At 40.3% G+C, this 24,090-nt stretch overlaps 1 protein-coding gene across 2 annotated transcripts in view; it reads left to right on the top strand.

The window, feature by feature from the left end:
* The first annotated feature begins 420 nt into the window (after positions 1-420).
* The window catches only part of gpm6b (glycoprotein M6B), a 29,708-nt gene continuing 6,038 nt past the window's right edge, over positions 421-24,090 (top strand). The window contains exons 1-2 of one of the 2 annotated variants that reach the window (XM_023951229.1): positions 421-565; positions 23,676-23,862. In XM_023951229.1, the coding sequence (XP_023806997.1) occupies positions 562-565; positions 23,676-23,862 (191 nt within the window). In that variant the 5' untranslated portion in view covers positions 421-561. The remainder of the gene's footprint in view (positions 566-23,675; positions 23,863-24,090) is intronic. The other variant, XM_023951230.1, reaches the window with a different exon arrangement.

Here is a 24,090-nt window from a genome sequence, read left to right as displayed (position 1 = left end):
TTATGATAAATCATACTTTTGGGATAAGATAAGAGGCCAAGTGACAAGGAGTCAGGGGGCTCCTGGGTCTGTTCCCAGTATTCAATAATATTTCCATGAACAGTTTGACTTGAAAACAAGGAGAAAATAAAAGTTTGAAATGAATTTAATTTTTAAAGAGTCATTTTACAAGACATAATGGAGCCAACATGGAACCTCAGAGTGTTTCTGACTAAAGTTCATTTCTCTGCTCAGGTTGTTGCGACAACGCTGGCGCGTCAATTGTGTTATGAAGGACTCTGATGGGATTAGAGGTGATGAGTAAACTTCTTGACGAGGACTGAGGAGGTGAGGAAGGAGGAGGCAGGATGAACGATCCTCCCATCATCTAATCCCCCTCCGTGGTGACGTCAGGCTGTCCGCCTCCACAGGGACGCGGCGGAGCGCGCGCCGAAGCAGCCTGCAGTCAGCGTGCAACCGAGGACGCGTCACCAGCCGAGCTGCGCATCAACTTTCCAGCTGGTCGCTTTTTAACTTGCTGGTTTTTCTTTTTTTGGAAACTCCTGAGACGCAAATAAAAAAATGGGTAAGTTTAAACATGAAATGCTGCTGTAGCTGTATGGATTATTGCATGACAGCGCGCGCCGCTCCAACTTTTGGAGCGCGCAGATTTGTTCCACGGCAGTGAACTTTTACTACTTGTTGAAGAGCTGCAGAAGCAGATCGCTGACCTGACCCGGTTTCAGACGAATCGGCATTAGATCAGCCTGCCGAAGCAACTCGAAGAGCGATTAGGGAGATTATGGAGATTCCTCCAGTCAACTCGGAACGAGTCAGTCTGCGGAGGTGTTAAGTCCAGGTCAGCCAGCCTGCCTGTTGCCTCCTCTGCACCGCCTCAAGCTCAAACTGCCACAATCAATCAAATCAAGTAATAACAAAAAGGTATCTCGCAAGTATTGCAGCCCGTTTCATAATCAATGTCATTGTTTGCCGTCCTCACTGATTGATGATCACGTGAGCGTCATGGTGAAAGGCTGGTATCCAGCTCCGCCTGCTTTCTGATCAAAAATCGCTGAATCCTGCACACAGGTTTTATAAAAAAGCCCTTTAAATGACTGTTGTGACCCTGCAGTGTGAGGAGGATTTAGGTGCTGTGGATATTCATTGAGCTTCAAATGACTCACAATGAAGGATGTCAAATTTGATCAAGTACTTAAAAAAAAAAAGTACTTTTTTCATTTTTGAATGTGGTCTTTGACATTATGCTCTGTCTGCTTCAGTGAAATTGAGGTTAGGGATGAACATTGTGTGAGAAAGTGTTCCAATGCTCATTAATTTGCCCTGGAACACACACAGAAGGTCTTTGTGCTCCTAATTTGAGGCTGTTTCTTTGTGTGACTTCGGCAGCTCTTAATGTGGAGGGAGAACTTTTCTGGATTGCAAGTTTTATAGCGGATGTCCCGTGTTAGTTATTCCCCAAAGACTGTTATTCACTGTCTCACAGCGGATATTCATCTGAATAGCAATGGAGTTTTGTGCATTGTTCATTTGCTTAAAACTCCCATTTCATTCAGACATTCTGTGAGGCCTTCTTATGAAAAGCATCTTTTTGAACATCAGGATCATGTTTAAATAGAGGTTGACATATCACTGTAAACCAGCTTTTTGTTACCCGAGCCCCAAACAATGCGGAAATCAGATGTAGAGAAATGAAAATAAAAATCCCTTCTTATCAAACTTACATTTGACTCATGTTTATGGGACTTTTTCCATGAATAAGACACAACTTGGTCCCAGAGCTTCTCCTCCGTTCGTGTTTGGAATGAATTTACAGCAAATTGGTCTGAGTGAATGCTGAGGGAGGATAACCTAACTTCAGCCCACCGAAGTCTTTTGATGTTTGTTCTGTGAACCCAGCTTCAGATCCACTTATCATTCAGCCCGGTGTTTGCGGAACATGTTGGCATGAAGAGCATTTTCTTTCAGTATTGTGGTCATGCACACACGGGGCAAAAGGTCAACTTAACAGAGTTCTTTCATTTTTTTCAGCTGAAATTCATGTCAGTTGAGTGCATTTTGGGGAAAAAAGGGAAATTGATAGGAAACTGAGCTGTTCAAATCCTGCAAAATAGTCAAGGACGTTGGCTATGTCCGAATTCCCTCTCTACTCCCTAACCCCTGAAATACTATCTAGTACAGGGCTATCTAGTGCCCTAGATTTTAATGGATATTTTATAAAAAATTGAAGCTACATTTATTTTTTCAATTGAAAACGTGAAAAAAAAAAAACCACTGCATCGTGGTCTATATATGCCAATCTAGTGAGCTTTGATGCTCAATAGTTTTTCGCAGAGACTTCTGGGAAATTTCTAGGATACTGGATTCAGACGCACCAAAAAACAAAGCTGATTGTCCTATATATTGCACAAAACTGCGAGTAAAGATGGAATTTAGACAGAGCCATTGTTGTTTTTATTTGAGATGAATCCAAATCACAAAAGCTATAGCGCCATTCTTCCTCATGGAAACTCATACAGTTGTCCTTCTTCAAATGTCCACAAGGGAATCAATCATTTAGGTTGGAACCAATAAAAGAAATCCAAATATTACACAAAAAAGGCACAAGAATGACCCAATTGAACAAAATTCAGAGGTTCTTATTTTTCCAATGTCACTTATTTCTGGTGTATCTTAGCAAGGATGTCTGGAAAGTGTTGCATCAGGAATGGCTGTCACCGACTCACTTGGTGAACCTTGTGCGTTTTGACCCCACATCCTGAGCCTGACAGGAGGAAAGACTCGTGGCTGCTGAGGCAGATGTGGCTTGGTACTCTCAGAATCGATAGCTCGTCGACAAAAACAAAGCCAGGTAGTTGATTTCCTACTTTTGCTTGACTTGTGATTATTTTGCTCCAAAGCAAACTGGAGGTCAAAGTCTTGAGTTGAAGATACAAGAGAAAAACAGAAGCCTGATCCATGCGTATTTTTGTTTTTTGTGGACTATAACCTTCATGTACAGCCTAAGCTCTTCTTTAAAGTCCCACTCTGATCATCTTTTGAGAAATTTTAAAGGTGTTCCCAGTGGTCTTTTAACTATGATGATGCCATTTTTAATCAAAGTCCCCCAAAACTGTGTTGTTTTCTGGGACACAGTTTCTGCAGAGCAGCAGCAGTTCATTATAAATTCACCTCTCAGGTGGGCGGGACTGTTGGCACGAAACAGTCTCGCCTCCCCCTGCCCGCCAGCCAAAACTGAAAGTTTTCTGTTTATGTGCTCTCACACAAGTTTACAGCCCCTCACCCCCCCACCTAACATTACAGTCATGTACAAGTGAATGCATCAGAATGGAGTGGAGCAGGGAGCTTGTGATCCACTCAGCACATTTCTATGTTAAGAAAACGATCTTTTTCAATCTGCATTTTTTTCGCCTGATCCTGATTCATAACGGTTTGAATAAAGAAATACTCAGAAATGCAACTTTAGGCATAATTGTCTTTGAACATGTCCTCCTTCATCAGAAATATGCCACAAGAACATGTTAAAAACACAATTTTGATTGGAGTGGATTTTTAATTGTCCATAAATTAATATCCTTCATAATGAGGTAGCCATTGTTACAATTGCAGCATTTCTGGGCTTCTTTTCATTTGGCGAAAGAAAAAACTGTGTACGACAGCAAAGTCCCACTCTGTACTTTCTAAAAGGAAACATGCTACAGTTCAGCGAAGACCTAATTTATCTCCAGCTGTCCCTCCTCCTCCTCCTGCTCCTCTCTTTTAGGGGTTCTCTCCTCTTCAGTGTGTTTCTCCTTGCAGGTCTGCTGAAGCATGCCTGTAAATTTGCAGAGTTAATAACTTTGCAGAAAAAAGATAGAGAAGCACTGATTATGGTTAGTTGAGAGAAGGAAGGCGATATTTCTGCGTGGGGATGCTTGCTTAAGCATGTGCCCCAACTGTGACAAAAGCCTAGGGACACAGAATGAAGAGCGTGGGGACGTGACCGTCTGCCACAGAAAGAGGATGACATTTAAATGTTCCCGCTTTGAGCAGAAAAATGAACTTTGATGACAAACAGAAGCAGCTGATTGTCTGTTGGATAAATAAAGCTGTGATACAGTCTGGCCTTTGTTGTTTGTAGACGTTAGAGTGGCCGTGTTTAGCAGGAAAACACGGACCTGCACAAGTTGATCTTTAGTTTTGCTCTTGGAGCTGCCATTCGTTCATGCTCGCTCAGTGGGGATGGCTGCATCAGTGCTTTGTTCACAGTCAAATGATTGTTCCAGAGGGCCTGCGGGAAATAATGGGTATGGGTCATCAAAGACACGCTGCAGCTGATGAACATTTACTCAGTGATCCAACATGGATTTTTCTGCCCACTGTGCAGCACTTTCCATAGCATGCCAATGAAAGCAGCACTCTGATATCCTGTTGATTAGGATAAAGCAGGTTGATGCAACTTGATGCATGTAGAGTTAAATAATGCTCTACAAGTGCACTGTAGCAGAGGAGCTCGCACTAACCAAAGCCTTCAATCTGTAGAGGATGGGATGTGAGAACAGGAAACCTGGGATCTCCTCAAGGCTTCTTTAAAGACCCACTGCGATGAAAACTGTGTTTTGGTGTTTACACATGTTCTTGTACATTAGGAAAAATAAGCCCAAAATTGCACTTCTGAGTATTTCTTTATTTAAAGTTTAGTGAATCAGCAGTAGATGGAAAAAAAAGCAGTTAAAAAAAGATCGTATTCCCATTTTAATGCATCCACTTTTAGACAAATGGATCCATGTATGTCTTGCTTTTCCTCATCTGAGCTGGAATCTGGATCAAAACTGTACAGCTGGATAGCTCAAATACTGCTTGTCATTTTTGTTGTACTGGTAATGTTAGGTTGGGTGTTAGGTGTGAGGGGCTGTAAACAAAGAGAGAGAGTAAACGGATACATGATGGGAAGGGAAGGGTTTACTTTATGCCAACAGTCCCTCATGTAACTCAGAGATGAATTTCTAATGAACTACTGCTGCTCTGCAGAAACTGTGTCACAGGTGTTTGGATTTTTAATCACAATTATGCCATTTTAAATATAAAAAGTAAAAGCCCTTAAAATATTTTTTCAGATGTAACCACTGATTTGTTTTTGAGAATGAAAAGAAGTCCAAAAAGCCTTTGGATGTGTGGATATTCAGACTTCTCTTCTCAGGATGAAACCTCTGTACTTGAAGAGCATGTCGATGACAGTTGTGTCAGTCAGTAGAAAGGAATGCTTAATATAGCCCACAACAGAGCTGATTAGTTTAAGCTTCTTCCTGTTGACTTTTATAGATTTTGAACTATTGCAGGCTCTTTTGTCTATTGTTGAAGTCATTTAAAGAGGCTACAGACGATTTAAACGTTGCTCTCTGATACCAGACTGGGTCTGTAGTCCTACATAAACCGCATCCATGTCTGTCTGTATGTGGATTTAAAAAGCCACATCCCTGAAGTTCAAACCTTTGAACAAAAATGACTGGGAAAGAAACAAAGATGCACAGTCAAAAGCTTTTAGCCATACGTGTTGCTCTGCATCCTTGCACAAAGCAGATTCAAATTGTCAGGAATCGGTATTTCTTTCTTGTCTTGCAGTTTTTTGTTGTTGCTTGGTGCAAGTACGACTGAATAAATGATGAGGAAAATGCACCACATTCCACTGATTTGATTAGGTCACCTGCTGACTTTTATATTTGCTTTTAATTAAATCTGCACTTAATAACCAGTTGAGCTGTATTTTTTGCATTATTTTATGGGTTAACATATATAAAATAGTAAAATAAATACAAATAAAATTTAAAATAATGTGTGGTTAAAATAACAGACTTGATGGTCATTATTAATTTTTAATTATTATTATTATTTTACAATAACTTTTTTTTAAATAACAATGTTCTGTTAGTTTTAATGTAAGAATCTAATCCACAGAATCCAATTCGTATACAAGTTTATTTGTTAACTTTACATCACTGGTTGTGTGAAAACTGTTCCTATAGCAATTTTTGGGATGAATTGATTCAGTGATTTGGCAGCGATGCACAGAAATAATTTTTAAAGAGATTTCTGTGTTCAGATTAGATAACCTAAATATACTCTGAACATGTTGGAGCTACTTTGTGACATCGACTCCCGCAGTTGGAGCATTTTAAATGCCGTGTTTACACAGTAACCGGGGCATTGCAGGGGCATTTGGAGGAGTTGGGGAGGAGACGGCGCAGGATGTAGTGATGCATGGCTGAACGTGCAGGTTTAAAAGCTCAAGGATAAACACTGGTTTTATTACAAAGGTTTGAGCTGCTCTTCACAAGGCATGAAAGGATTTTTAACTGATGAGAAAAAGCCCCAGCCTGTTTAACTTCTTGATCTTTTTGGTCATAACGTGCATAACAAAAAGTCATCCTGTTCCATCATTAGACTTTTGCTGTGCATAGATTATCTCATAGGTTTTTTTGGGGGGGGGCATTCATTCGGATCTTTTTGGGGCTGCAGAACCAAATTATTTTGGTAAAATGTAATCTTACAGCTGTACTGATGGATCTGCGCTGATGTTTGGGTCTGATGTATGGAGTTGTCTATTAGAGGGAAAAAAACCTAAACAGGTTATTTTCAGAGAAAATATGTTTTAATTTCACAATTATTTCACTTAAAACTATTTTTTTCTGCCTTCATTTATTGTGCTTCCATAAACTTTGATAGTGAAAATAGAAAATGTTTGGATTTTTTGTTGTGTGAATTCCTTTGCTGTCCATTGCTTGTGCAACCTTAGCCACGGTCAAATGACTTAGAAATAAGTCTACAATTCTTACTCTATTGGCAGATTTTCTTTAAATATGCAGAACCAAGAGTTCTTATTTTCAGAAAAAATTCTAAGATACGTTTTCTTAAACTAAGATTATTTTGTTGCTGAAAAACTTTCTTGATAAGCTTTTTTTTTTTTAAACAAGGACTTTTTACTTTCTTAAAAATTCCTTTTTGCAGTGTAGCAGTTGCCTATAAGACTTTGCACAAGTGAGGATCTTTGTAACCTAAATTAGGCACCGTTGCACAAGCAGGACTTCAAAATCATTGCTGACATGCTTCCATCTTGTGTAAATGCTCACTAATCTGCACTAAAGTAAACTAAAAATTTTCTTTGAATGAGGTACTTGTTGCAAACTCCAATTTCTCATATTTTATCATCAGACTGTTTGTGTTCTTGTTTTAATCTATTATTTCCTTCTATGGAAAAAGAAAAAAAGAATGCAGATTTTATTTCCAGATTCGGAAAGATTTGAACAGAAAGTGAACCAGAAGCCTGAAGTGACCGCAGCTCACATGTAGAAATACTTAAGTGAGCTGGGAAGAAATAAAGGGGCCTCTAGCTTATTCCCCAGTAAGATCCTCTGTCTGTGGTGAGAGTAGAATGCATTAGTCTGCTTTTCAACAGTAGGAGTCTATAGGATTGAGCTGTTGGCTGCGAGCCCACGGAGTGTATTCAACCCTCCACAGATAGGTCTTTGTCCACAGCCTTTAAACGCAGCTGCTAAACAACCCTAAGACAAAAGCATCTGGGGTACCCCGGCACACCAATGAGGAATGGTCTCCATATGAAGAGCTGTGCCAGACAGCCTGGGATCCCTGGGCTGCGGCCAAATTCAACACTTGGGAAGAATTAGGCAGCAATTTAAATGAATATCTACACCAAGCCTCTCATGACCGCTTGCACTCCACGGTGTCTAGAAATGTTTGCAAAAACCCCGTTGAGGATCTTCAGCCTCGGGCATCGGCATGGTTGACACGAGACGCTGGAAATGATGACTCATCGTCACTCCTCTTGCTGTGCTGTGGACCCACATCATAACAGTTATAGGAGTCACTTCGTCTTTCCAGTTAAATATTTTCTGTCCAAGAGGTATTAAAAGTTATTTACCTCCAGAGCAAAATCCAATACAAAAAAAGATCCATTTACATTTTTCACGCTGATGAAAATCTGCAATAAAAAAAAAAAAACTGGCTAGACTGACATTCATTTGCATAAGATGCACTGAAAGATATATATAAAAACATTTGAATTTTGAACCAGGCGAGAGGCTTGAACCGCATGCACATATGTTTTTTTTGTTGCTCAGTGTGGGTTCACTACAGGAGAAAAGAGAAATACCAGCTCAGGGAAGAGGAAATCCCAGATGTTTCTGTCTGAAAAACATGTTGGCCGCGTAAGCCACACGCAGACCAGGGCGCAGATCAGCTCACTGTATAAGTATTGTAACTGCACCACTGAGAGGCCTCGTAAGTCTCTTTGGCTTTTGGCCTCTGCACTATGAGAAAACAATACGGTGAAAGCTGAAATTCTGTAAGAGAGCAGCTCATGGACTGTGTGAATACTGCTTTATATTCTGGATTTTATCTGTGTAAATTCTGAGTATCTTAAAGTCCCACCCCGATCATCTTTTCATCTATTTCAAATCATTCCCAGTGGTCTTTTTATTATGATTTTTACCCTTTTAGGCAAAATCAAAACATCTGTCTGGTTATAGGGCACAGTTTCGGCAGAGCAGCAGGAGGTAATTAACAATTCTCCTCTAAATCGGTGTGGAGTGAGCCTGCCTTCATATCCCATCATCCCTTTGGTTACAAGCTCTCCCACATACCTAGAGCTATAAACGCCAAGCTAACATTACCAGTGCAAAAAAATGGCAAGCAAAATATAAACTGTAATATTCTCAGTTACAAGACATCCACAGCGCTTGGACTAATCAGTGTGGTCACTGCAGTTTCAACTTCAGGACCAGGTGGTTCGGTTGCAGATGCACTTGTGGCTAGTCACCCAGAACTGTTCAAAGGCATCGGGAAACTGAAAAACTTTCAGGTGAAGCTTCACATAAATCCTGACATCAGACCCACAATACAACCACATCGACGTGTACCCTTTCATATTCGAAAGAAAGTGGACGAAGAGCTTTACAAACTTGAGGCAGATGACATCATTGAGGATGTTACTGGACCAACACCAAACATGTCACACAAATGTGAACACCACATAAACAAGGAAACTAAATACATGGATCTAGTCGTCTACAAGTGGATGCATCAGAATGGAGAGGAGCAGGGAGCTTGTGGCACCACCAATTGTAGATTTTATGCAACAACTGCAAATTTTTTCCAACTGCATTTTTTTCGTCTGCTCCTTATTCACAACGATGAGAATGAACAAATACTCAGAAATGCCATTTTGAGCTAAATTTTCTTTATATATGTCCTCCATCATCAGAAGAAGGCCACAAGAACATCCTAAAACACAAAGAACACCAATTTAATTTAGTAAAACATTTTTGTTTGTTTTGAAATGAGTCTTTTCACAGTAAGAGTCGTTTTTTGTCTTAGCCTTTGCATGCACTGGTCACTGAGGATGTCATTATTTAGATGCCAAATGATGGGACCATAAATCTGTCAAAGGATTTCCCTAAAAACAAGCAGTAAAGGGACGAGTGTCCATCCTTTTCCCGTGTTTGTCACATGTCGAGCAGGTTGTGAGTGCAGGAAACAAATGAATCGATGCAGGGAAGATGAACCTCAATGCCCAGGATCCAATTCCAGGATGTGGGAGACACCAGAGGAGCCTAGTGCAACAATGGCATTAAAGTAATATAGGTATTACCCCCTCTGCTGCCACAGAGCTGACCCTTTCTGACTTGGAGGGGTCTACCCAGCTTTGGTGAGCGGGGCTCCATCTCATAAGGTTTGGAAGTCGCCGGAGGGTTTGTTAGGGGTTAAAGTCTGAGGTTAAGGGTGAGAGGTTGGGAGTGTGATGCAGCGGACAATAGGACAGACGGGGGAGAAAGCAATCCCAGCAGCTGAGATGGAGGGGAGGGGGGTATATGGGAAGGTGAGGGGTGCTCATGGGAAGAAAACCCAAGATAAGCCATAGAGCCACGTCTGCTGTCTCTGCGCTTCATTATATCTCTATTGTCTGGATGTGTTCACATGTCTTCATGCCGAGCAACAAGTGGTTCTCCAAACTCTATTTGCTGTTCAGGCAGCTGCACTTTGGAGGCTTTATCTGTGTGGAGTGGACATTTATCCATCCACTGTTTGATTTCTTCTTTAGAATGTCGTGCAGAAGATTTATCTTACGAAAACACAACAGCAGCACCTTCAGAGCAAATTGCTTGGGTCAGGCGAGGATCCATTCATTTGACTTAAGAATGGTGTCATGTACTTAAAAGTAAAAACTCTCTGTTTGCTTTCCAATCACTCTCCTCTCAACAGAGGAGGCAATTCAGTGGTCTTGTTGCTGAGCTCCTTATAAATATGCTTACATGGGAAGGTATTATCTTTAAAGGATTAACAACTCTAAAAGAGGACAGCTGTGATTTCATTTCAGTTATAGTAAATGCCTGTCATACATTGTTTTAATGTTAGGTAGTTCCAGTTTGTGATTTTGTTTGATTTTTTTTTTTTTTTATGTTGAAACTAAAAAGTAAGTAAGTAAGATTGGATCCACTCCAATCAAATTTGTGCTTTTGGTGTTTTTAACGTGTTGCCTTTTTCTGATGATGCAGGACAAATATTAAGAAAATTAAGCTCAAATTAGCCTGTTTGAGTATTTCTTTCTTCAAATTGTGGTGAATTAGGAGCAGACTACAAAATGCGTTTGAAAATGATCGTATTTGTGTCAAAGAAAGCTCCGCTCCATTCTGATGCATCCAACTTGAAGACGACTTGTCCTAGCTGGCAGCTGGTTCTAAACTGTACGACTGGATAGCTCCTGTATTGCCCGCCGTTTTAGTTGCAGCAATCACATCAATAGGGAGGGGAATGGAAACAGGGTTGCTCAGCAACAACTGCCCCCCCCCCACCATAACTCAGAGGAAATTTTGCAGTGAACTACTGCGGCTCTGCAGAAAATATGTCCTAGAAAACGACACAAGTTTTTATTTTATTTTTTAAATTTGGCTAAATATCATAGTTAAAAGACCACGAGGAACACTTTTAAAAAGGATCAAAAGATGATGAGAGAGGGTCCTTAGAAGGGCAAAGTCCTCACATATTGAGCTTAAAAATGTATACAAATAACTTAAAAGACATTTACTACTAAACTAAATCTTTCTGTAACACTCATAAGACTTTCCTGTTATTTAGATAAAAATTAGAGAAATATGTATCTTTGATCTATAAACATGAATTTACTTCACAAACTACTATTAGACTAATTTTCTACTGGAAACCTTTTAAAACTTTTATCATGACTAAAATCAAACATGAGCATTCCGTAGGAAAATCGTCTGTAAAGCTTTTTGTTTGGCAACATTCCCCTTTTTTGTTGAAACTTTTTACACATTGAATCAGCTAATTAAATATTCTATTTTTGGTTTGCTTGAGGATCTGATTAGTTTGTATTAAAGTCAAAACGTCCTTTTGCAGTGAAGAGACATAGAAACCAGTACAACTTTATCACAACTATAATCAGTCCTCAACTTATTGCCCTTTTGACAGTTAAATCAAAGCAAATCCGAGTAAGTGGATTATGTTTTTTGTTTAAAAGGCAGGCTTAAGCCTCATGATTCTTCTTACAGAAGACTTTTTTTAAAAAGATTTTTGTAATAACTAACTTTTCAGATCACGACTGTTTTCATTTAGTTTTAAAGACACAAAATAGTTTTTTTTTTCACTTAATTAAAGTTCTGTTCTGATGAAAAGCGTGTTTTTGACATGTTCTTGTGGCATTTTTCTGATGATGGAGGACATCTATAAAGAACATTTTTTTTTTTTTTTTTTTTGTGAGTGGGCCATTGGCTCCCTGCACCACTCCGCAATGGGGAAAGAATAATGGGGGCGGGGTTTCTCCACAACTGTCCCGCCCACAACTCTGAGGTGAATTTCTAATAAATTACAGCTGTTCTGCAGAATCTATGTCTGAGAAAACAACTCAAACGATGGACAACTTTAGATAACTTCTTCTGCTTACTGTCGCACCAAACCAAGGTGGCAGTATCCAAACCCATGTAAGCTAGAGCGGCAGGATAATGGGGAGCATGTGTGCCTCTGCCTCCAGCTCACTTTGGCCCAAAACCGCAGCAGCAGCGGAGGTGCCAGAGACTCTGGCTTGTAAAGTCAATTTCAGAGTAACAAAAATGGCTGCCAGGCATCCCTGAGTGAGTGTTGCTTCTTTTCCAGTCCAAAACGCGATGGTAAGGCAAACATGCAATTAAAGGAGTGCTGAGTCAGGCGACCTGGCCATTGTTTGGTCAAACACTGGAGGGAGAAATAAAACCTGAATTCAGATGTAAAGCACGTCTCTGCTGGCGCTGTGTCGATTAATAAGAAACGATTTATTGGTTGATGGATATTTTATATCTCCTCAAATGGTATGGTGGTTGGTGTAAAGACAATATCTTAGAGGTTTAATAATATTGGGTTCATGGTTTACTTAAACTCAACAAGTGGAAACTAAAATTCTTCACATTGCTGAGCATTTTGAACCCTTGAACTAAAGCTGGAAGAAGACAGTTTGAGGTTTTTTGTGTTAAAACTGCTTCTTGCTTGATGATCAGAAAAAAACATCGACTTTGACCAGTTCATGTGATTGAAGGTCTTTGAGGTCACATTTAGATGGATTGTAAGGAGAAAAACAGCTTCATTTAGCCTTTGTTCTTTACTCTGCTGTGACACTGAGCATGGTGTCTGATTTTTTTTCTTTCTGTGTACCCAAAAAGGTTACAAGGAAAAAATAAATGAAAAGTTCCCTGTTCTTAGGATTGTGACTGAGCACAAGGATCATTATAAAACCTCAGTCCACTGTGGTTTCTCCTCTCACTCCACATATATCTCATCATAATGAAATTTGGCCTTTTTTCTTTTTTTTTAGGGATAAAGCTCTGAATTTTTTTCATAGAAAAAAATACAGCAATTGTTTTTTTTCTTCTACAAACCCATAACTGTTTAGCCAAAGTTTTGCATAACTTAAAATTGTTCTTCCACGGGCCTGAGGAAGAAAATGGGTCAGTAAACAAATGGATCCATATAATTGGTTTGTTGTGCAGAGTTCCAGTAATCAATGAGTCGGGTTCATACCGAACATCCCAGTGACACACAGCCCAGATCGACAGATGAGGAGATCTGAAAGTAGGTCAGCCTCAGTCCTCTGGAATGAAGCTTTGTGACAGCAAGAAATTGCCAAAACAATGTTTACAAAAATCTTTCGTCCAAATTCGGGGAATGTTTCTTCCATGAGTGCAGGAGAAATGTTCCAGGATGCTTGGGCAGTCATTCCAACTCTCTGCTGCAGGCTTTTTTTTTTTTTTACTCATATTAAACCTTGAGTTCTTGCTCACACAATCCACTCTTCCAGATTGGCTCGATCCATCCTCTCTGTCTGCTGCAGTGAGCCTGTTTTCTCAGGCTGTCATTGGGTTTAAGTGGTACCCGAGCTAAGGCACAGAACTCTGAGAACTCTGTCAGTGTGAACGAGGCAGAGTGTGGGTCTTCATGGATGAATGAGCACTGTGGAGCATTCAGGCCCCCCAGTTTCACAACTTTGAAAGGTTGACCCACAATGAAGCCTCCTTCATCACTATTCAGATTGTGTTCTCAAAAAAAGGGAGTGGCCCTGCCTCAACGCAAAGCCTGGAGCATGCAGGCTTCACTGCCTACATTCATTCACATTAAAGTTCTATTTTTCCACTGGCACCGAGTGTGTCTTGAGTTTTTGGCAAAGCCGAGGCTGATCCATCTGTATTTCTTTGGCTTTAAGTCTCAAGGCCCGTTCACACCGGGACGAATTTCGCCGGCGATTTTCGCCGACGTTTAACGCCTCGTGACTAAACAAAGGGCACCAATGAGAGTGTGCACACCGACGCGAAAAAACGCCAGGCGTCAAAGCGTCAAAAAAAAAAACGCCTCGGGTTCGTTTTCTTTTTTTGACGCCTCGCGTCGAAATCTATTCGACCAATGAGAATGGCGCTTTTGCACACGCGTCTGGAGCTTCTGAAGTTACAGTAAAACACAACTTGGGGGCGCTCAAACACAAAACTGCCTTTCTGAGCACACATACCAGCGAAGAAGATAGACGCCAAGTAGCGTCTACACTGCCGCGAAGAAATAATGACGGACATTCTAAAATATCCGCGAACCAAGCACCAGTTGGAGCTACTGATGCTTGAAATATTCATGTTTTCTTTGTATTATTCTGACAAGCGCGTAAATACTTGCTCTCTTCTTCTGAGTGAAAAGCGACTTTAAGAAGCGTAAAGTTGCGCAGCGCCACCTTGTGTACAGGAGTATTTCTGTTTACATTAAGCGCCATCTAATGTCAGGGAATGAAATTGCATGTTTGCTCGGCTCATCGTCAGCGAAAATCGCCTGGGTGTGAACACAAAAAACATGGCGAAAAACGCTGGCGAATAACGCCTGGCGAATATTCGTCCCGGTGTGTACGGGCACACTGATCATCTTTTAATCTATTTTCAAAGCGTTCTCAGTGGTCTTTTAATTACGATCATGCCATTTTTAGCCAAAATCAAGAAATCTGTGTGGGTTTCTTGGACATAGTTTCTGCAGAGCGACAGTAAGTCCTTAGAAATTTGTCCCTAAGTTTCGTGCGGTACCACTGATGTGGAGAATGCCTACCTCTACTTTTCATTGTCCCTTTCTTTACAATCTCCCGCAAGCTTGCAGCCCCTAACACCTGTAACCTAACATAACCAGTGCAACAAAAAGTGGAGAGCAATACAGGCGAAATCCAGCCGTACATTTTTGAGCCAGGAAAACAAAGATATTCATGCATCTATTTGTCTCGAGTGGATTCATCGGAATGGAGCAGAGGAGGGAGCTAGTGGCTTTCTTTCCATTGTAGGTTCTACGTCACACCGACGAGCTTTTCCAACAACATTATTTTTGTCTGCTCTTGAGTCACAAGGATTTAAAAAAGTAATTATCAGAAATGCAATTTGGAGCTTAACTTTCTCAATATATGTACTCCATCATGAGGAAGAAATGCCACAAGAACATCTTAAACACGCCAAAAACATTATTTTCTTTGGAGTCCTTAACTTACTTATTAAGGTCCAAATTTGAAAGAAAATTCATAAAAAAATGTATACATTTTTACTAATTTTGTTTACATTAGCAGCAGAGATTTTTTTCAGCTTTTTTGAATGTGGCGGAGTAATAAAGCTCTGGTCGTTCTTGCAGCTGTTGTTTCTACAGTGCCATTTATCCAGGTTTTCACAGGACTTGCACACGAAATGCTTCAGGATTAGTATAGCAGTTGTTGTTATGGGATCCCCATTAAGTTTTCTTCCCTGACCCCTGTTGCTCCCCTCCTGGGCTAACCCCCCCCCCCCCCCCCCCCCCCCCATTTCTGAGGTTTAGCATCCGTGAGAAGAGTCCTCTCCCCCCTGATCTGAAAGGCCTCTCTCATTAGCATGCCTCTGGGGCTTCTTGGCCTGTTGTTGCCAAACAAACACAGCCAAGATCCTCTTCTCCGTCTTCCCCACTATCTATTGTCCAGGCGTCTCTCATCATCACATTTGTCTCTGTTATTCTAGCTGCTTCTCCTCCTAACACCCTCACGTCTGCTTGCTTTTAAAATCTCTCAAAATTTAGTCTGCCTTGTTGAATCTGTTTCAGCCATTTTCACGAGGTGCTTCCTCTGTTGTCCAAGTCAGCCCAGAGGATGCTGTGCTTCCCTGTTTGGATCCGTCTTCTTTTCATGTGTCCGCTTTATGGCTTAGAGGTTAGCAGATGTAGGGGAGAGCGCGGTCAGGGGTCTGTTAATGTATGCTGCAGGAGCAGAGGGCATATGGTGGCAATCAGAGGATTAAGAGTTCACCCTCGACCACAACCCCACATAGTCGGCCCCCGCTTAAAGACTGTAGTCCAGTGGGAAAAAAAGAGCTTCCATATCCTTTTTCAGCACATCAGCTTTCCCTTAGCAAAAGGTAGTACACTTGAGGTTTATTTTATTAAGTATACTTGAGTACATTATAGCAATTAAACTATAGACTAGGGGTGTCCAAATGTACGCAGCACTGTGGATTTGATACCCATATATCTGTTCCTCTTGTTTGGCCCCTTCAGGTTGTTGCCATAGATTTACAATGACTCATAACATAATTTAGTCAATCACAATCAAGAAATTGTTCACACAGTTCCTAGAAAATGCTGGGAGCTGCATATTATTGATTTTATGACAGGAGCCTGTGGGCCAGTGGAATTTTCAACGCGGGCTGCATTTGGCCCACGGGCCAGACTTTGGACATGCCTGCTGTAGACCATAAGTGTATTGTAGGAAGTATACTAACTTAATACTTCTTCAGAATAAATTAGAACAAATTTATTTTTCATTATATAGATAATATCTAAGAAGTAAATGTCTAGTGCCTCACTTTTAGTATAGACTAAGGTTGTATCTGAATTTCTTCCCTATGCACAACATGCACTATATAGTGCGTACGCCATTTTAATTCCAAAATCCAGTGTGTTTGAAATTTCCCAGAAGCCTCTGAGAGAAAACGGTGAGCATCTATGCTTACTATATTAGCAAATATCATTATTGTGAAGAAGAACATGTTCTTAATAGCTTTCCTGGTTAAATAAAGGTTAAATTAAAAAGAAAAAAAATATATATATAACCACAGTGCATTGCAATCAAACAATTTTCATGTGAAAAAATATATATTTAATTAAAAAAAAATCAAGTTTTCATCTTCAGAACACAGTGGATTCCTAAATAATTTTGGTAAAATGTTTATATTTTTAGGTTTTCACTTCGGGAAATTGGTCGTAGTGAACATAGTGTCCGAATTGCACTATATAGTCCCGCACTGTAGTTTTTTAGTAGTTGGAGAGTAAGGAGGGAATTTGGACACAACCTTGTACACTTAAATGGAGCACTTTTTGCTTAGGGTTTACATGGAACTAAATCGAATGTCCTGAATTTCTTTTTACTGAGCCTGATAAAGCGTGACTCATGATCTACAAGCAGCACCTCGCATTGTTTCTACATGAAACCCAGCACAAAAATGCACCTTTTGTTTTAGGAAACCAGAATGAAAACAGGAAATACAGTGCGAAGGTGGAAGCAACAGGGATGGAAGAGAGAATCTGCTGAAAAAAAACATTTTCGTTGGATAGAAGGGAAACAGCCATGAAAACTGCACGCAGAAACCAAGACTGGAGGCAGAACAAAAGAGAAATCCCAGAGCTGACTCTGGGCTTTCAATGCTGATCAGACTTTCTTCAGCTTGATTGCTTTGTTTCCATAACAGATCAGCAGACATCATTGTACATTTGTGTTCAATATATTGTTAATTTAATAATAATTTAGTTTGTGCAAGATTGCTGTTGCTTTAGCTGCTTTGCATCCATGAGCTTTGTTTTCTGAATTCAATCAACGCAGGAGGTGTTGAGTATTGCCGCCGGTCACCATTATGGAAGAGGAGATCAGTCAAGTTAAACAGATGAGATGAATGGAAAGTGTAGTGATGCATGAACCAGTTTGAGTGCCAAAATACTTAGCCACAAGTTATTAAAGTTATTAAACACTTCTGCACTGAAACATTTACAATTAATTTCCCTAATTTGGGTTATTTTTATGATCAATTTAGCCTTTTTTTAAGCTTTCAAACAACAAACTCGGCAGAATGTGACTTAGATGGGTTGAATTAGTGGAGGAAAATGAGGAGCAGCGGCATCTGGCAATAAGCTGTGCTTCATGAGTTGTTGTTCTGTGCAGAGATTTGACGTGAGAGAGGAGCGTAAACAAAAACAAAAAATCATACAGTGTGTTTATCCATTTCTCCTCATGACATATCTAGATGTCACCAAAGCAATCAGCTGGAGGTGAGTCCTAGTCAATCCTGCATCCTTCTTTTAAACGATATTTTGGAGATTAAATTAAAATATGTTCTTCATTGGAAAAAGCATTTGAGCCAACAACATCCTGCACTTTTCCACCATATGTTCTCAAACATGGTTTTCTGACAGGTGGTTCTGATAGAATAATAAACACAAATGCTTAGCATTAGCTGTAAAAGACACATCTGCTTGTAATGAGCCAGAATTGGAACAGAATGCTGTTTTTTCTAATGGACCTGGAAGGCTGTTAGTGTTTCAGCTCAGAAAATGGAAAACTGGTTTTGTCTTTAACTGAAACGGTTTTTCTTAATGTAGATTTTTTCTCTTTACCCCTTGATGACTGAATTTATTAGCTATGAAAAAATGTTTTATGCTAAATGGAGGTCATTTTGGAGTTGAAGTGGTTTGATGCATATTTGCATCAATAGGCATTGATGAGTAAATAGATGTCGGATTGTTTTATTTATATTTTTCTATAAATATTGTAAAGAGAATGCATTAATTTTACTCATTGGAGGAAAATCTAAATTAATTTCTGCTGTAAATCCTATGGGTAGCATATTTTTCATTCTTTCATCTTCTAAACAGTTTGTTCCCTTTCGGGGCCACTTGAGGACGAAGGCTATAGGGACACTCTGGACAGGTCGACAGTCTGTCGCAGGGCCACAATCACACACCCATGCACACTCACACCTATGGACAATTTACAGTAACCAATTAACCTATGAAGCATGTTTTTGGACGGGGGGGAGGAAGCCAGAGTCCCGGGAGAAAACCCACGCATGCAAAGATGTTCTGTTTCAGGTCCCCCAGCCGAGACTTCAACCAGGGGCCTTCTTGCTGTGAGGCAAGAGTGCTAACCACTGTGCTACCGTGCAGCCCAGGCGTATTTTTGCATTTGCAATTTTCAAGTTATATAACTGAACTGATAGCCTGTTTTGTAATTCTGCATTTAAAGTTAGTTAATTAAGCTAACCCAAATGTGGAAATATCGAAGCCAAGGTCCCAGTGGGAAAATGAAGCTGTGATTACTCAATGACTGGGTTTCTCAAGAAGCGCCGTCAGCTGCAAGAGTTAACGATGATCCCGAGCTCCAGCAAGCTGCAGTGACGCACAGCTGTGATAATGTATTTAGAGGAACCAGGACAAACATTTGCTGTGAGTCAGCCAACTATGACTTCAAAAGATAAAATATTTCACAAAAAGACAACAAAGAAAACTGCAAAAAATATTAAATAAAAACATTTCTGTGGGGATTTAACTGGATTTAAATGGATATAGTGTTGTTGTAAATCTTTGGAACTTTTTTTTTTTTTTTTTTTTTTAAACTGCATTTTATAATCCCAGGAATATATATTCCTTTTTTCCAGCAACATCTTTAAATATTTATTTTGGTGCATATTTCCCAAACTTACGGCTAAACTTGTTTCATGTAGTTTTTCCACTACTTTTTTCTTTCTTTCTCATTAACCGTCTGTATGAGCGACAGATTTGATAAACAGGATCCTCTCGGAGAGAGGGTGGTGGCTTCTGTGGTCCATTGTAGCCACTCTGTGTGGAGGGGCACACAGGATGGAGCCCGGCAGTGGGCTTTTTACTGGACCCTTCAGCCTTTGGACCGGAAGAGCAGAGTCATGGCTCACTGCTGCTCTGAAAGGCCTCTGAGAGTCCAGTGTGATGGACAGTCCTGGACTTCACACACTGGCCCTTTGTGTTGAAGTTTCTCGGACCCTCAGTCTTTTTTATTTTTCTACTTCCCCAACTTTTTTTCCACACAGAAACTACTCTCCCTTCTCTCCCTGTGACCCTAAAGTGACAAACAAATGTTCTGCTTTCAGACCAGACACTGTCACAACCAATAGTTGCTAAACTTATCAATCTAACACTGTTTTGATACCGTCTGCTCTTCTTGCATTCCTGTCCTGCTGTAAGTAGATGAGGACTGAAGTCTGTTGAAGAGTTTTCAGTTCTACCAAGCAGAATTAGTCAAAGATTGGGAGCATGTGAAAGCCATTGGAGGGCCCAATGTGATTTTTTTTCTTCTCCCCCCCCCCCCCCCCCCCCCATGCGCATGCTACACTGTGCTGAACAGGCCAGTAGGCTCAGGGTATCATTCACTCTTCTCATATCCAGCTGGGAATCATAAAATGCAGAGACTGGTATTTCTTTTTGGCAAAAAAGATAAATGGGGTTTTTCTTTTTTCAATGCATCTCTGTACTGAACAGAGCTTTGACAGCTTTGTGAGTTGTCTCCTTTAGAGAGGAAAAGCTGCTAAGGTAAATCTAAATCATATTTCTCGACTCTTCTTTTTAGTTTAGCAACTGCAAAATAATCTCAGTTTAAGAAAATCTTTAAGAGTCTTTTCGAAGAATTCAACTCTGCTTTTCATCAGTTTCTACCAGAATAAAAGTCATTTGTGTCCTTTTTATGGATATCAAAACTTACCCAACTTCTTCAGCTAAGAAAGATTCAAAGAAAGAATAAATTGGACATTGATGAGACATGTTTGCAGATTTCTGCTCACTTAAAAACTGGTTTGTGTTTATTAAAGTAATCTGATATCAGCACTGATCTGTAATAAAATCTTGTGTGCAGCGTTGCATGTTTGCGGCAGTATTTTCTGGTTGTGACATGATTAATCTGAGCCAAAGGTGTGGCCACCTGCCAGCTTTTTTCTTAAGAAAGAAAAAAAGCTGAAGCAACCCTGGAGACTAAAAAAATCAGACTTGATTATATAATGTCAGACATAATCCCAATGCTTACTGATCATGACTGTTTCAAAGCTGCTTTCATGGTGACTGACCAACTCAATAGTTGAGAAACAGCTGTTCAAGTTATCTCTTGACACAGGTCTGACAACATGACTGTTGATCTGGCGAGATTTTTCTCACCACTTAATATGTGACTCAAGATTTCTGCAGTGAGTCATCCCAGCAGAAATCTCCAGGCACTTTCCTAAGTGATGACTGAATATTTATGCTTTGGGTTTAGACATGTCCAGGCTGTGCAAACATTAAAACCGTACGCTTATTATTGCTTGTTGGCAGTTTGATTCTCTTTTATAGCAGAGCTGTTTAGGTTGATATTTCAGAAATATTATGCATTTTCGTGGTACAAGCACCAAATTTTGCATGGGTTGCACTTCAGGATCTCCTCTTTCGGTAAAACATGTTTGCCACGAGAAAAATCCAAAATGATGGCTATACGCTCAATTGTAACAAAAACTTCAATGTCTATCTGCCCCAGTCTCAACATGCAAATGCAATCTTTTAACTTGAGGGGTACCTATAGAATACTATGGTATTTCGGAAAGAGGGGGTACTATTAATGCAGTTTATAACTGTGCACTTTTAACTGTATGCAACTGTATTGTCTTGCATTCATCTTAGACCTGTTGTTCTGAAGTCTTCTGCTTCTTTTACTGTTTTGATTTGTGGAACATATTCATAACAACTGTCTGAACAATCAGTTCAGGAAGTTCCAGAGCCATCCCCAAAACAGAGCCAGCTAACTTATCAGCTCACTCAGAGCCGGTTTGGCTTTAACTCAGCTTGCTGCTGAAGATAATGCAAAGAAATATGAGCTCAAAGAAAATTTAAATATCGGTCTCTTTTGACTTTTGAGGATTTGTACTTTTTTTTTCTTTACCTCCATGATTTAATGTCTGATTTTATACCCAGTATGAAGTACGTTTTTTTTAAGACATCCACAAAGTAGTCCATCATTTATCTGTACGCACTGTACTTGGTGTTCTGTCCACCATTGATAGACCCAACAACTTCAGGGTCATCTGAGTGCTTCTGCAGCTGACAGGGGCAGGACTGAAAATCTGTGAATTGCACAGCTATTTTGTTCATTTACTTGAAAGCATCTAGACCGCATGTTAAATTCCATAGTTGGGATTAGTCAGAACGAGCAGCGCTTTCCTTCACAGGGATTTTATTTACTTAAAAGCTGGGCTCCTGTGGAACGTTGTGATCTGCAGCCCCCTCTCCCCTCTGATGTTCTCGCAGCAGAAATGTGGGCTGCGGCTGAAGTTAGTGTCTTTGCTGAGGGAACCCTTGTTGAGTTGTGGTCCAAATGCCTCCATGGCAACTCATCTCCGCTCAATGTGGGATGGAAATATTTTTCTATCTCCCGGTGCAACACAAACAGTCAGTGAGGTTTGCGACTGTGAAGGTATTGGCTCAGCAGTGTTAAAACAGTATTTATCTGTTCTTGTGTATCATTTTTAGGAGTGTAAACATGGATGAACTTTAAAAGTCGTTTCAGGCAAACAAGAATATCACATATTACCGAAAGAGGGGATCCTGAGGTACATTCCATGCAATCATTTCCATGTGTATGTAAGTATTTAACAACATACAAATTGGCAAATTATAAAGATAATTTAACAATATCGAGTATTTTTTGCCAAGGCACAAATTAAATTAACCGTTGTGCTATCTTAGATGACCTTACATTGACATGTTCTCCCTACCATGACAAAGGTGGATAAAGGTGGAACGATTTAATGTAATCCATGGACACCAGTGAGGTTCACAAATCATTGAAGAAAAAAGGTTCAGCCCACTGTCTTGTGGGTCTAGATGACCCAACTCCCAATGTTAAAGTGCCTAGGATAGCACAAGGGTTAAAGCTGCGAGCAGCGTAGTTTGGCCCACAGGACCCTCACTGGCTACATGCCCTTACTCTTCCCCTTTTTCCCTCCCACACTGATCAGAACTGCACATGACAAATTCATTAAAAAAAAACACTTTTTTCAAAATGACGGTTTTTCTATTGGCTTTATCTCCATAGCAACAATTTTATTTTTTGATCGCCTGGGGTGACGACAGGTCTATATACATTTTTTTTTAAATCAGCAAATGTGAATTTTTTCATTTCCATGGAAACGTAGGTTTTTGTCAACTACGCCCATGTCCCTAATATGTGCACATCATATGTTATACAGTATAGTTTCATTCAGCTTCAGCCAATGACTTGTGTTAACCTTTTTTTTTTACTATAATCTGCTAAAACGTCCAAGCAACAGGGGAACGCCACCTGCAAGCTTGTCGTTCAAAATCTACAACATATTTCCCAAGTAGCTTCCCAATGATGCTTTTTACACAAGTGATTTGGTCCCAATTAATCTCTTTGTAAAACTGTCCATCTTTAAAGTATAAGACCTCTTTAAAAAATGTTTTTGTTTTTATTTATTGTCCATGACATGGTACATTTTTATGGACCTAATTCTTCAGAGTTTGAGATCAAAACAGTTTTAAAAAGGGGCGAGGCCGTATTATTGCTGGTCTAACACTGGGTTGGCGTTTGGGAATGTAAACTGCAGAGCTTTGGCTAAACTAAAAACATCTCTTATCCATGCACACCTTTGGAGAATCCGTTGTGTTTTTGCACCTGTGACTCTGTGACATCAACCTGGTACTACGCTGCGACTGTTTTCTTGTTTCTGTAGTCACTGTGGTGACATTTCAGACTTCAGAAGATCTCATTGGACGAGGCCCACCCATCTGGGTCATTTCCCGCTCATTGCAGTTGGCTGACATAGATTTCCATTACAGAACTCTGACTGGCTGGACTTTCATTGGCACACTTTTAAGTGTGGTAATGAACTGTCAAATGCAACATAAAGGCAGTGGAGAACAGAGGCCTCAGGGGTAAACATGGCTCAGCTGGTGAGGTGTGCAAAGGAAGCTCGCTCCATGAAGCATTACAGGCAAATTTTGAGATATACCAGAACAAATTGTGGTGGATGTTGACAGCAGTTCCCCTCATGTCCGCAAAAGGCCGCAAAAGTAAGAATTTGCATTTCCATGTTTTTTGTCCACAGGTTGCTTTGAGTGCTGCATCAAGTGTTTAGGCGGCGTGCCCTATGCATCCCTGGTGGCGACCATCCTCTGCTTCTCTGGCGTGGCTCTGTTTTGTGGATGCGGCCATGTGGCTCTGACTGGCACTTTGACTATCCTGGAAACCCACTTTTCCAGGGTCACAACCGATCACGCCATGCTCACTGATGTGTAAGTGACAAAGCAGGCTTCAGGGCAGATCCCTGTAAACTCCCAAGAGGAGGATTTATCCGCAAACTGGAAAACCGAAATGTTTGTAACTTTAAAGTAAAGCCCAAACTTAACAGTTTTTTTTAGTGCGGTTTACATTATCAGCTGATATCTTCCCCCACATTCAGCTGATCTCAAAATCTATCCATATATGTTTTTTTTTTAAAGCAGGTCCATAAGTTCCAACAA

The sequence above is a fragment of the Oryzias latipes genome, chromosome 21, assembly GCF_002234675.1.
Source record: "Oryzias latipes chromosome 21, ASM223467v1".
Lineage (NCBI taxonomy): Eukaryota > Metazoa > Chordata > Actinopteri > Beloniformes > Adrianichthyidae > Oryzias > Oryzias latipes.
Note: the sequence above shows the minus strand (reverse complement) of the source record. Positions and strands in the feature narration are given on the sequence as shown.